General features: G+C 38.2%; 1 protein-coding gene across 2 annotated transcripts in view; it reads left to right on the forward strand.

Annotated features, from left to right (window-relative positions):
- The window catches only part of utp25 (UTP25 small subunit processor component), a 32,474-nt gene extending 18,044 nt beyond the window's left edge, over positions 1-14,430 (forward strand). For both annotated transcript variants that reach the window (XM_061895756.1, XM_061895757.1), the window contains 3 exons: positions 798-907; positions 4,133-4,378; positions 12,886-14,430. In XM_061895756.1, the coding sequence (XP_061751740.1) occupies positions 798-907; positions 4,133-4,378; positions 12,886-13,138 (609 nt within the window). In that variant the 3' untranslated portion in view covers positions 13,139-14,430. The remainder of the gene's footprint in view (positions 1-797; positions 908-4,132; positions 4,379-12,885) is intronic.
- Positions 14,431-14,562: the final 132 nt, after the last annotated feature.

Raw genomic sequence — 14,562 nt, forward strand, 5'->3', positions numbered from 1 at the left:
GCAAGCAGCTCGCAAACTCTCGGTGTGCAAGGGACCTAGATCTTCCTGCAAAAAAAATCTAACACTGCAATGGATTTGATGACTATACTTTATCAAAAAAAAAAAAGAAGTCGGTGGAGTTCCCAGACATATCGAACTATCTAGTGCGCCAGACGTCATTGTACATTACAACACAGATTAAAACTTGGAAAAGCATGGAGGTTTCCAACTTTTTTGTGTGTAGCGGTACGCTACTTAATAAGTCTGTGTGGAAACTCATTTGGTACACCTCCGAACCGAAACCTCCGTACCAAAACGCTTCAATACAAATACACGCACCGTTAGACCCCTACTTCCTAATTACCTCTTCAGGAACTCTGAAGAAACGTTCATCATTTTTGCGATTTAGACTGTACGTACAGCCAAAAACAATGCAAACATAGGGCATTTTCTTCAGGAAAGGTCAAATGGCACCTACTACACAGTGAGAACAGATGTTAACCATCATACATATTTAATGAGCTGGGCATGGCGTCATGTAAATCCAAGCAATTCTTGTATCTACTATGACACTTCACTTCCTTCTTCACAGCGGTACCACGCTGTGCCGATTCTGGGAAAAAATTTCAGACCCGGCCAACTCTAAAGCCTCAGAAAAAAAACTAAATTCACCAAGTTTTTCTTTGATACAATCACACGTCACGGTTTTATTGTAAAACCATTTTAATCGCAATACCACGGTATCGTTATGTCCCCAGTATATTCTCCTTTGAACTGTGTGTATGCGATTACATATGCTCTGGAATTTCCTTCCTCAGGTTTCTGTTAAGAACATCCCCAAAACAGGTTCCATCTGCCAGGTGCTGGTCCAGCTGCCCCACGTCTTCCAGATGTTCTCCTCTGATAGCTTCATAAACCACGATGCACGGTAATGTCATTTGTGATGCTCAATGTTGTTATACCACTAATTCACTAGTCGCACTATTATTTTTTTGCAAACAAAAAGCTAATAATATCATTAATGGCACAAATAAGTTTTTTGTATGGTGGTGTATATGTCTTATATCCTGCCCCAAGTAGAAGAGTTCACGTACCTTGGGGTCTTGATCACTTGGGAGCGAAGAGTGAGATCAACAGGCGGATCGGTGTGTCGCCCGCAGTGATCCGTACACTGTATGGATTTGTCGCGGTGAAAAAGATGCTTAATCAGATGGCAAAGCTCTCAATTTATCGGTCGAACTACGTTCCTACCTTCACCTATGGTCATGAGCTTTGGGTTTGACCGAAAGGATAAAGTCATGGGTACAAACGACTGTAATGAGTTTCCTCCGTTGGGTGCCGGGGCTCTCCCTTAGAGATAGGGTGAGAAGCTTTGTAATTTGTGACAAACTCAAAAGTAAAGCTGCTGCTCGTCTCCCAACTGGCCTGGACATGTCTCAGGATCCCCCCGGGAAGAGCTGGACAAAGTAGCTGGGAAGAGGGAAGTCTGGGCTTTTCTGCTTAAGCTGCTGCCCCTGCAACCCGACTATAAATCAGCGGAAAAGATGGATGAATGGATGGATAGTTGTGACAATAATTAGGGATGTACCAATCAATCGGCCACCGTTCAGTACCTGATGATTTTTTGGTGGAAAAGTCTTTGATAGCCATTTCCAATTAATGCATTTTAAAAGGAATCTATGATGCAAAACCCATCCATCCATGCATTTTCTTCTGCTTATTTGAGGTCGGGTTGCGGGGGCAGCACACTAAGCAGAGAAGCCCAGACTTCCCTCTCCCCAGCCACTTTGTCCAGCTCCTCGATCCCCGAGGTGTTCCCAGGCCAGCCGGTAGACAGTCTTCCCAATGTCTTCTGGGTCTTCCCCGTGGCCACCTGCCTGTCGGACGTGCCTTAAACACCTCCCTAGGGAGGCGTTCGGGTGGCACCCTGACCAGATCTCCGAACCACCTCATCTGACTCCTCAATGTGGAGGAGCAGCGGCTTTACTCTGAGTTCCTCCCAGATGACAGAGCTTCTTACCCTATCTCTAAGGGAGAGACCCGCCACCCGGCAGAGGAAACTCATTTCGGCCGTTTGTACCCGTTATCTTGTCTTTTCGCTTACAACCCAAAGCTTATGACCATAGGTGAGGATGGGAATGTTGATCGACCAGTAAATTTCTTCACCACAACTGATTGATACAGCGTCCACATTACTGAAGACGCCGCACCGATCCGCCTGTCGATCTCACGATCCACTCTTCCCTCACTCGTGACCAAGACTCTGAGGTACTTGAACTCCTCCGCTTGGGTCAAGATCTCCTCCCCAACCTGGAGATGGCACTCCACCCTTTCCCGGGCGAGAACCATGCACTCTGACTTGGAGGTGCTGATTCTCATCCCAGTCGTTTCACACTCTGCTGCGAACAGAGATTTTGGTCGTTTTGTGTAATTTTGTTGCATTTCTTACGCCGTCGGGTGCGTGTTATAGAGCCTGCTGGTCACTAACCACTGCATAGATGCAGCAGCAGAGTGCACCAAATACGGCCGTAAAATTGTAATTTGATCAAAAAACATGTTATTTAAGTTTATGAGCTGAAGCATATTTAGAACTGTATATAGACATAGTTTTTCTGCTGAAATAAACCAAAATAATAACGTCAAAATGACAGCAATGGCCTGCATCCTGGCATAGCCGCACACAACCTTGGTAGCAAAAATGGTGCCTTTCGTTTAGTTGGCCATGCTTTCTTTATACACAATTCTGAATTACCACTCCAATTCAAAAGCATAAATCTGCCATAAAGGTTTGTGTTTTTCACACCTCCTGTTGTTCTGAGTAATTCCACTTGATCAAACATTTTCTATTAGTCACAATACAAAACCTTAAAGGCCTACTGAAACCCACTACTACCGACCACGCAGTCTGATAGTTTATATATCAATGATGAAATATTAACATTGCAACACATGCCAATACGGCCAGTTTAGTTTACTGAATTGCAATTTTAAATTTCGCGCGGAATTATCATGCTAAAACGTCTCGGTATGATGACGCGTGCGCGTGACGTCACGCATTGTAGAGGACATTTTGTTCCAGCCCCCTTCACAGCTATAAGTTGTCTCTTTTCATCGCATAATACCACAGTATTATGGACATCTGTGTTGCTGAATCTTTTGTAATTTGTTCAATGAATAATGGAGACGTCAAAAAAGAAAGCTGTAGGTGGGAAGCGGTGTATTGCGGCCGCCTTTAGCAACACAAACACAGCCAGTGTTTCATTGTTTACATTCCTGAAAGATGACAGTCAAGCTTTAATATGGAACAGAGCGGTCAAGCGAACACGGTTGGATTGAACCACACACACAAAGTACAGTGTATTATGTGTATTAATAAAAAAACATTTTACCGTTCTGTATTCTGAAGGCGATCTATGTCGTGTGCTACTTCAGCATCAATATGCGTCGTCCTGACCGTCACGTCAGCGTCGGGTTCAAAGCGATATGGCTCTATCCCTTGTTTTGGTTGGGCCTGGCCGACTGGTCCTGCCACCCCCACGGCGCCTCTCACAGCATCCTCCCTATCTTCCTCGCTGCCCTCTTGTCCTTTATTTATTTTTATTTTTTTCTAGTCCTTCACTCTCACTTTCCTCATCCACAAATCTTTCATTCTGGCTCAAATTAATGGGGAAATCGTCGCTTTCTCGGTCCGAATCGCTCTCGCTGCTGGTGGCCATGATTGTAAACAATATTCAGATGTGAGGAACTCCACAACCCGTGACGTCACGCGCATATCGTCTGCTACTTCTCGTACAGGCAAGGCTTTTTTATTAGCGACCAAAAGTTGCGAACTTTATCGTCGATGTTCTCTACTAAATCCTTTCAGCAAAAATATGGCAATATCGCGAAATGATCAAGTATGGCACATAGAATGGACCTGCTATCCCCGTTTAAATAAGAAAATATCGTTTCAGTAGGCCTTTAAACGTACTTACTTCCTGTGATATCATATTGGTTTAATATTGGTGTCGACAAACACTTAAGGCTCCAATATCAGTATCGAAAGTGAAAGAATATTGGGACACTTCAGTTGTAATTTTTATTATTCCATCTGGGTTTTGTCAATTAGATGAACACATTCTAATATATGAAACATTTTTTGCCCTCCCTGTAGGTTTCAGTACTTTGTTGACAAAGTGCTGCCTCAGTACAGAGACTCGGTTATGTCGCACACGCTGGTCTACATCCCCTCTTACTTCGACTACGTTCGACTGCGCAACTACATGAAGAAACAGGAGATGAACTTTGCGAGCGTGTGCGAGTATTCCAGTAAATCGGAAGTGAATCGAGCAAGGCACTTTTTCGTGAATGGAGATAAGCAGTTCATGCTCTACACAGAACGCTTTCACTTCTACAAAAGGTTAGTGCTTTTTTTAATATAAACGTGAGTTTTTGGATGTGAATAAGTCATTCAAATTTCCTTATAGAGCTTACCTCGTTATTAATGGTTATATTGTCTACTTTCATCTATTTTCTGGTGTTTATCAGGAGTCAGGCCACAGCAGCCTGAATAGCTTCCATGTTTCCCACTCATTTTCATAGATATAATTTCGTTTAGCTGGCTAATGAAACATCAATGAATCAAAGTTTATTTATATCCCCTTTAATCACAAATGCCTCAAAGGGCTGCACAAACCACAAAAATATGTACAGCTCTGATCCCCGACAGGGCAGGAAAAAATTCAACCCAATGGGACAATGAGAAACCTTGGAAGGGACCGCAAATGTAGGGATCCCTCCTGCCCCTTGATGACCTGTGAATACGGAACAATAGTACTCTCTGATCATAGTCCTGTAGCTCTCCAGTTGACTCTTGGATATAAACATGCATCTAGAACATGGCTGTTTGATAGTTGCTTGCTGTCGGATATACCATATTTTCCGCACTATAAGGCGCACCTAAAAACCTCAAATTTTCTCAAAAGCTGACAGTGCCCCTTATAATCCGTGGCGCCTTATATATGGACCAATATTGAGCCACAAAAAGCGGTAGAAATGGATGGATGATGATCTCGCAAGTGCGCTTTTTCTTCTTCTACAGCCGCCGACCTTATTTTCCCCCATTGAAGAAGCGCGCGGTGCATGCTGGGATATATGACTGCGGGAGGTGTGCCGTTTCTGTCTGTAAAGACCCCAAAATGGCTCCTATTAAGAGACATGATTTCAGAAAGCAGGAATTGTCACTGAACTGCTAGACAACAGCAGTGACACTGACTCCATTAACAATGTCTCGAAATAGTGCAAAGCAATAACATTATATCAGTAACTCAACGTTGCTCAAACTTTAATGTCACACAACACAACACACAAAATAAACATGTAAAGCTTACTTTATTAAGGTATTCCTCATCCACGAATCCCTCGAATTCTTCTTCTTCAGTGTCCGAATTAAACATGCCACAAGAGGTCTCGCAACTACGGTAAGCAGCCGCCAACCTTATTTTCCCCTGTAGAAGAAGAAGCGCGCGGTGCATGCTGGGATACATGACTGCGGGAGGCGTGCCATTTCTGTGCAGAGTTTAAACTCAAGGCGATCAGTCACATAGTAGAACACGGGAATAGAGCATTAGCGAGAGAATTTAACATTAGAAGCAGCGAGAGAATTTAACATTAACAGCAGCAACACTGACTTGTTTATCGACGACTTCGACGATGTTGGATGCCGTATTCGCCCAACTGTTTGTTTCGAACACTGAAGAAGAAGAATTTGAGGGATTCGTGGATGAGGAATAGCTTAAAGTGAGCTTTACATGTTTATTTTGTGTGTTGTGTTGTGATATTATCGTTTGAGCAACATTGAGTTATTGATATATTATTGCGCTGCACTATTTCGAGTGCTACTATATTGCGTTTGCTTTAACTTTTGATTTACCGTAACAGTATCAGACTGTTTTTTACGTTTCATTGAATCAGGGAAAATAATAAAAAAGCTGTTTATTCATTTTGGGAGTGAACGGAGTTGTCAGAACTCTGGTTTGTAATCTATTAATAAAGTTTGACTGACCTATCCGACTGTTTTGTTGACATTCCCTTTAGCGCAGCTCCATCTAAAGGATGCATAATGTAACCCCAGCCTCTACTGTAGCATCTATTCTATGCACCTCATAATGCGGTGTGCCTTATATATGAACAAAGTTTTAAAATAGGCCATTTATCGAAGGTGTACCTTATAATCCGGTGTGCCTTATAGTGCAGAAAATACAGTATATCCAAATGATAAATGGGTTGTACTTGTATAGTGCCTTTCTACTTTCAATTGCATATTTTTTTAAGAACTATTGAACTTCTTTGGATTAAATTGATTTATATTTATCAACCAATGACACAGCAGAAATATCAATATCTACACTATGGGAGGTTTTAAAAGCATACATGAGATGACATAATTTAATGGAGCAGCTTAATTAATAAACAACATAGAGACAAAGAAAATTAATTTATAAAGAAAATAGCAGATTTGGATTAAAAAAACTCAATCTACCCTTCACCAGACTTGCATGAACGAAAATTATATCTTCAAACAGAGCTCAACTTACTGTATACTACAGAAACAACAAAACTTCTTACCCAAACATTATGAATACGGGGAAAAAGCTGGAAAAATATTAGCACATCAAATAAGGGAACAGGCGCCAGCAACAGGATTAAATACAGAAAAAAGAACAATCGGGACAAAATACGATAGATCCAGTGGTGATTAATGATACTTGTAGAAGTTTTTATATTAATTCATACTCCTCAGAATCTAAAGCAGACCCAACGTTAAATGGTCACTCATTTGATAAATGGAACATCCCAAAAATAAACTCTAAGAATGAACAGTTAGAAAATCCCATTAAAAAAGAGAAAATGCAAAAAGCAATACAAAGCATGCTAAGCTCCAAGGCGCCAGGCTCAGACGGATACACCACAGAATTCTATAAAGCATTTAAAAAACAACTTATGACTAGCGACTTGTCCAGGGTGTACCCCGCCTTCCGCCCGATTGTAGCTGAGATAGGCGCCAGTGCCCCCCGCGACCCCGAAAGGGAATAAGCGGTAGGAAATGGATGGATGGATGGACCTAAATTGTTAGAAGTATTTAATGAAGCATTGATTAAAGGCTGTCTACCAAAGACTTTTTATCACGCCAGTATCTCCTCAATTTATAAGAAAGAGAAAGATCTGCTAAACACGGTTTATACAGGCCAGTGTGCTTACTGGATGTTAAGATTCTTGCCAAAATGTTACCTACACGTTTGGAAGGTATCGTTACAATAATAATTTTTGAGGATCAAACTGGATTCATAAAAGTTAAACAATTGTTTTTCAATGTCAGGAGGCTACTTCATAATATATACACTCAGGATACAAATAGCAAATTCCCAGAGATATTGATATCTTTGACAGGGTCGAGTGGGACTACCTCTTCTCGGCTCTGTCGAGGTTCGGATTCGGTACCAGATTTTTACCATTTTTCGATTATTATATCCTAAACCTCAGGCCTCCTTACAGACAAACAATAGTAGCTCTACAAGACAGGGTTGTCCCTCATCACCACAGTTATTTGCATTAGCCATCGAAACTATTGCGGTTTCACTACACAAAGCAAAGGAATATGCAGAAATAAAAAGAGGAAAGACTGAACACCAAGTGTTGATGTATTCGGATGATTACTACTGTATATATCCAAACCTTTAACATCGTTGCCAATTATAATGTCCATAAGATCAGATTTTGGAGCTATCTCAGGATACAAACTAAATTCATCAAAGAACACACTATTCCCGATAAATATAGGAGCATGACAGAACATTAACTCTTTCACATCCTACCCATTTGCAATTTCAGAAAAAATTTAAGTATTTAAGAATTAATATAACCCAAGAAAATTTAAGTCTTTTTAAACATAACTTTTCAAAACTATATAATCAGACAGTACAGGACCTGGATAGGTGGGCTAACTTTCCAATTTCTTTAGCAGGTCAAATCAACATAATCAAAATGAATATTCTACCCAAGTTTTTTTTTTATCCTTTTTTTAGTGCATTCCAATCCTTATTACCAAAACATTTTTCAAGAAATGGGATTTTTTAATATCTAAATGTATATGGAATAAGACTCCGGGAATTAAAAAAACTTTTTACAGGGACCAGAAAACAACAGGAGGTATGGGGTTGCCTTGTTTTCATTCATATTATTGGTCTAGCAATATACCTTGTCTTTCTTTTTGGTGTCATAGGCAGGGGGCTGACTGGGCAGGGTTGGAAAATCAGAGTTGTTCCCCCACTTACCTAAAAGCTCTTATAAATTCAGCATTACTTATTTTTCAAATTATTCTTAAACATCCAGTTTGGACTCAGATAAGAAATCACTTTAATTGGAAAAAATCTTCAGTACACACCCCACTTAGTAACAATCATACATTTACTCCTTCACTGTCAAACTCTACATTTAATCAATGGCAACTAAAAGGAATACAATCCATTAGGCCTGCGAATCTTTGGGTGTCCCACGATTCGATTCAATATCGATTCTTGGGGACGCGATTCGATTACATATCGATGTTTTTTTTTGATTCAACACGATTTTCGATTCAAAAACGATATTTTTCTAATTCACAACGATTCTGTATTCATTCAATACATAGGATTTCAGCAGGATCTACCCCAGTCTGCTGACATGCTAGCAGAGTAGTAGATGTTTTTTTTTAAAAAGTTTTTATAATTGTAAAGGACAATGTTTTATCAACTGATTTCAATAATCTAAATTTGTTTTAACTATTAAACGAACCAAAAATACGACTTATTTTAGATTTGTGAAAACATTGGACACACTGTGTTGTCAAGCTTATGAGATGCGATGCAAGTGTAAGCCACTGCGACACTATTGTTCTTTTTTTTTTTTTTTTATAAATGTCTAATGATAATGTCAATGAGGGATTTTTAATCACTGCTATGCTGAAATTATAACTAATATTGATACTGTTGTTGATGATATTCATTTTTGTTTCACTACTTTTGGTTTGTTCTGTGTCGTGTTTTTGTCTCCTTTCAATTGCTTTGTTTATTGCAGTTCTGGGTGTTGCTGGGTCAGGTTTGGTTTTGAAATTGGATTGCATTGTTATGGTATTGCTGTGTAATGTTTTGTTGGATTGATTAAAAAAAAAAAAAATTTAAATAGATTTTTTTTTAAACGAGAAACGATTCTGAATCGCACATGAGAATCGCTATTAGTATTCAAATCGATTTTTTTCCCACACCCCTACAATCCATACAACATCTATTTACTAATTAAAAATGTTCATTTCGTAAGTTGCAAGATACATTTGGCAGACGTAATAGTGATTTTTTTCAAATATTTGCAAATCCGAAATTTGATGAAGAAAGGTTCCTGTCCTACCCGGAACAGCCCCCCCCAAGTGTGTCATGAATTCAGTGCCTCTGCAAAAAGGGTTTATATCTAAGATTTATAACAATATTTCACAAATGTACTGTACAGCCACACTTGAACATTTAAATAAGGCTTGGCATGAGGACCTGGCAGTGGAAATTTCAGGAAATCAATGGACAAAAGTTCAGGATCGGGTACACTCTTCATTTATATGTATCAGACATGGACTGATACTGTTCAAGATTTTACACAAACTTAATTTGTCAAAGTTAAAACTGCCAAATGTTCCCTGCTGTGAACCCACTATGTGAGCCTTCTGGACAGGCACCGGCCTTACTGGCACATACTGTATCTTCTAGACTTGTACAAGGATGGCCAACTACTGAATCAATGTATTTCAAAGTGTGTCTGAGATTTTCCAGAAACATATCAAACCTCATCCAGTTATTGCTTTGTTTGGGGTTGGGTCAGCTGCTGTGGAACTCTTTAACAATTGACCAGAAGAATGCAATGTTTTGTGACGCTATTAGCAGGAACAATAATTTTGATTAAGTGGAAACCAAAAAGTCCTCCGGTTTACCAAGTTTTAATCAATGATGTGATGAAGCATTTGCAGTTAGAAAAAATCAAATTTACATTAAGAGTAAAAGTAAATATGTTTTTACACAATATGGCAGCCAATTATAGATAATTATAACAAACGGAATACCTTGAATGTATAATAATTTGGTAAAACCCAGAGCTAGTGACATCCTCCAAGTGGTATTATTGTTTACTTTCCCTTTGGAGTATCACGTAGCAATAAAAAAAGTTAAAAAACAAACAAAAAAAACTTAGACAAACACCTAAATAGCACTCAGAGTAGCACATAAGCTAACAGGAGCCCCATGCGGACTGAATGAGCAGTGATAACTGCAGAGTTTTCAGCCTGCCCACAACAAATGTGCTGCTGGGCACAAAATTGCTGTCCTGCAGGTGCACGAAGACTTGGTTCGTACACCAAAGCATATTTTTATTGAGTCGGTGGTTCATAAATTGAGGTTCCACCGTATTCTTGGCCGTTAAAAACTGTAAGGGACCAAAATAAACTAAATACTCACATTTTAATCAAGTCTATACAGCATTTATCAGACATTAGGAGTGTAATGGTATCAAAATCTCTCGGTACGATATCATGGTATTATGATATTGTGGTATACGTCCAAAATGTTAGTGCTTAAAATATAGTCTCAGGAATGTTTAGGATGTTACTGTAATTGAACACAAGCATAATGCTCAAATGTTCCAATAATATTTATTACTGTAGGGCTGGACGATTATAGCAAAAATAATAATCACTATTATTTGTATATACATACATACATACACACACGTATTTTCCAGACCCACGACATTTTAGAAGAAAAAAATGTTTTTTTCCATATATATTAGCTGCACTGGACTATAAGCCGCAGATATATACATTGTGAAATTAGTTTTTACACAAATATTTTCTGTAAATGGTTATTTATGCACCTATTGTTTCCAAATGGTGCCTATAACACTGATCAAACAAAACAGAAGTTATTGTCATGCACCCACTAGCTGCAGAAGACTCAATAACTCCACGGTAACGTCTTCGTAGATTTACTGAAGAATTTTTGAAACTCAAACAATACAAAAAAATGTCATTGCAACTTAATAAAACTAACACACACTTCTAAGAGTGTTAGTATTTTAGCTCATGCTAACGACTCTAGCGTCATTACATTACAATAGCACGTACAAATATGCATGAAAACACTCCTACAGACATCACACATGGGACGGTTTCATAAGTATAAACCCTTTTAGCTATGTTGTAGACCTTACAAACGTTGCTCTGATTGCCAAAATAAGAATACAGCATCTTCAAAACGCTTTGCACGACTGGATGACAAACACGGAAACGCAGTTGAGAAAAAAATAAAGCACTACCCGTAAATGGAAGGACACCTGCAATGAGCGAACTCGTACATAAGATGATGCCACAGCAATAACAATAAAACACTTTCTCAGTGTATTTGCTTGTTGTTTTTTTTAAACTATTTTTATTATGGCTATTATAGGAGAAAAATCCATAAATTATCTGCACCGTCTTAAAAGCCGCAGGGTTCAAATTGTAAGAAAAAAGCAGCGGCTTATAGCCCAGAATGTACAGGTAGTTTAAAAAAAAAAGATATAATTCTGTAACAAATAAAAAAGTAAAAAAAAGAATATAATAAACAATACATTTAAATAAAATTGGCACTATAAAAACATTAAAATTCAATTTTGTTTTTAATTCCGCTTTTTTGCCTCACACTTATTTTACCACCATACAGTCCATGCTTTTTGCATGAAAAAGAAAGTAATAAAATATTTGTTAATCAGATTTAAACATCCTCACATTTATTGGTGCAATACATCTTTGGACAAATTTGACCAGTATTTTAGGTCAAAGTATAATTGTGTAAATGTATCAATAAGTGTTGTAAGTATATTTATGCATGTGTAAAGTGCTTTTTTGAAACCTTTATTTTGTTAACGCTGTCCGACCGAATGTGGCGCGCCTCACTATTATTGTTAAGTGAGGAAGTGTGCTCTGCTGCTGTACTCAGCTTGATGAGTAATGAGTCAATTTGAAAAAAGAGCGCCTCTCAAACTTTAGTGTCTTTCAACCTTTACATTCTGAGAAACAGTGTCCTCTACGGTGGACATTTTAATATCAGTCTGGAAAATGAAAATTTTAACTAACAATTTACTTTTCATTATGTAAATACAAACCCCATTACCATATGAGTTAGGAAATTGTTAGATGTAAATATAAAGGGAATACAATGATTTGCAAATCCTTTTCAATCCAATATTCAATTGAATGTGCTACAAAGACAACATATTTGATGTTCAAACTCATAAAATTTTTTTTTTTTTTGCAAATAATAATTAACTTAGAATTTCATGGCTGCAACACATGCCAAAGTGGTTGGGAAAGGGCATGTTCACCACTGTTACATTACTTTTTCTTTTAACAACACTCAATAAACGTTTGGGAACTGAGGACAGTAATTGTTGAAGCTTTGAAAGTGTAATTATTTCCAATTCTTGTTTTATGTAGAGCCTCAGTCGTTCAACAGTTCGGGATCTCCGCTGTCGATTTTACGCTTCATAATACGTCACATATTTTTGATGGGAAACAGGTCTGGACTGCACTCTTTTACTACGAAGCAACGCTGTTGTAACACGTGGCTTAATATTGTCTTGCTGAAATAAGCAGGGTCATCCATGATAACGTTGCTTGGATGACAGTTTATTATCAGACCCGGCCAACACTAAATTCACTAAAAACTACTACCCTCAGCAAGTTTTTGTTTATATCGTCACTCATCAATATTGTCAAGACTTCAAAACTGCAAAACTGCGGTGTCTACAATACCATTAAATCTATATATGACATGTTGAAACAAATAATTTGACAGCTTCTCTTTTTAATTTCAGATACGTTATCAAAGGAATTCAAAACTTGGTATTTTACGGGCTGCCCTCCTTCCCGCACTTCTACAGTGAGGTGTGTAACATGTTGGCGGCGGGTGGTCAGGGAGAAGTAACCAGCTGGACGTGCACAGCCCTGTACTCCCGCTTCGATGCCCACAAACTCTCCGCCATCACTGGTGCGCAGCGAGCCGGACAGATGTTGCATTCCAACAAGAACGTTCACCTCTTTATTACAGGAGAAGATCAAGCCAGTTAAATCTGGCGGAACCATTGGACTGAAAGCATCGTTTTTAAAAGAGGACTCATTGGATGAATCAGGTTTGTGATCATGACATTGTATCCGTAGGTAATATGTGACTATAATTATTTTACATTTGTTTATATTGACACGAGGTGTTTTAGACTGCAATAATGTTTAATTAAAAACCCTCATGTCTAGCTTTTGTGCTATTGTTTGCTTAGCTGTTTTGTAGCTGCAAGGTCCTAGTAGCCTATAGCCTAACATGTTTACTTTTTCTAAATGACATCACTAAAATACAAAAAAAGACCAACCTTATGTGCTTATTGGAAGACATTTAGAAGTTAACTGGCTATAGAACACGCTGTAGGACTGCTTGCATCAGAGCTAATATCAGAGATTTCAGATGCACGTCTATAATCCGAGAGTAAGACTACAATATTGGACTGATAACAATATCAGATAGGGACAACCCCAATATACATATAGGGACTAATCTACTAAGATCAAAATACCATGTGTTCTACAGTGTGTGCCGCTATGAAATTGTGTGTATTATTAGTGGGTGTGTTGCGTGTGATCTACTGTACAACTGATCACAGGTGCAGAAGTGGTTCAGCCTGCCCTATTCAAATTAGGTTTTTGCGTGTTCTACCTGCATTACATGCCCATGAAAATACTCATTTCCATCCACATTCATGCTATCATGCTATTACCTGTGGGGTTTTGCAATGTTAAACAAGCAAATCTATAATTTGGAAAACCTTTTCTGCAATATAGAAACATTATCTAGACCAGTGGTTCTCAAATGGGGGTACGCGTACCCCTGGGGGTACTTTAAGGTATGCTAAGGGATACGTGGGATTTTTCAAAAATATTCTAAAAAATAGCAACAATTCAAAAATCCTTTATAAATATATTTATTGAATAATACTTCAACAAAATATAAATGTCAGTTCATAAAATGTGAAAAGAAATGCAACAATGCAATATTCAGTGTTGACAGCTAGATTTTTTGTGGACATGTTCCATAAATATTGATGTTAAAGATTTATTTTTTTTGTGAAGAAATGTTAAGAATGAAGTTCATGAATCCAGATGGATCTCTAATACAATCCCCAAAGAGGGCACTTTAAGTTGATGATTACTTCTATGTGTAGAAATTTTTATTTATAATTAAATCACTTGTTTACTTTTCAACAAGTTTTTAGTTATTTAAAAAAAAAATTGTCCAAATAGTTCAAGAAAGACCACTACAAATGAGCAATATTTTGCACTGTTATACGATTTAATAAATTAGAAACTGATGACATAGTGCTTTATTTTACTTCTTTATCTCTTTTTTTCAAACAAAAATGCTTTGCTTTGATTAGGGGGTACTTGAATAAATAAAATGTTCACAGGGGGTACATCACTGAAAAAAGGTTGAGAACCACTGATCT

This window comes from Nerophis ophidion, linkage group LG03 (genome assembly GCF_033978795.1).
Source record: "Nerophis ophidion isolate RoL-2023_Sa linkage group LG03, RoL_Noph_v1.0, whole genome shotgun sequence".
NCBI classification, from domain to species: Eukaryota; Metazoa; Chordata; class Actinopteri; order Syngnathiformes; family Syngnathidae; genus Nerophis; species Nerophis ophidion.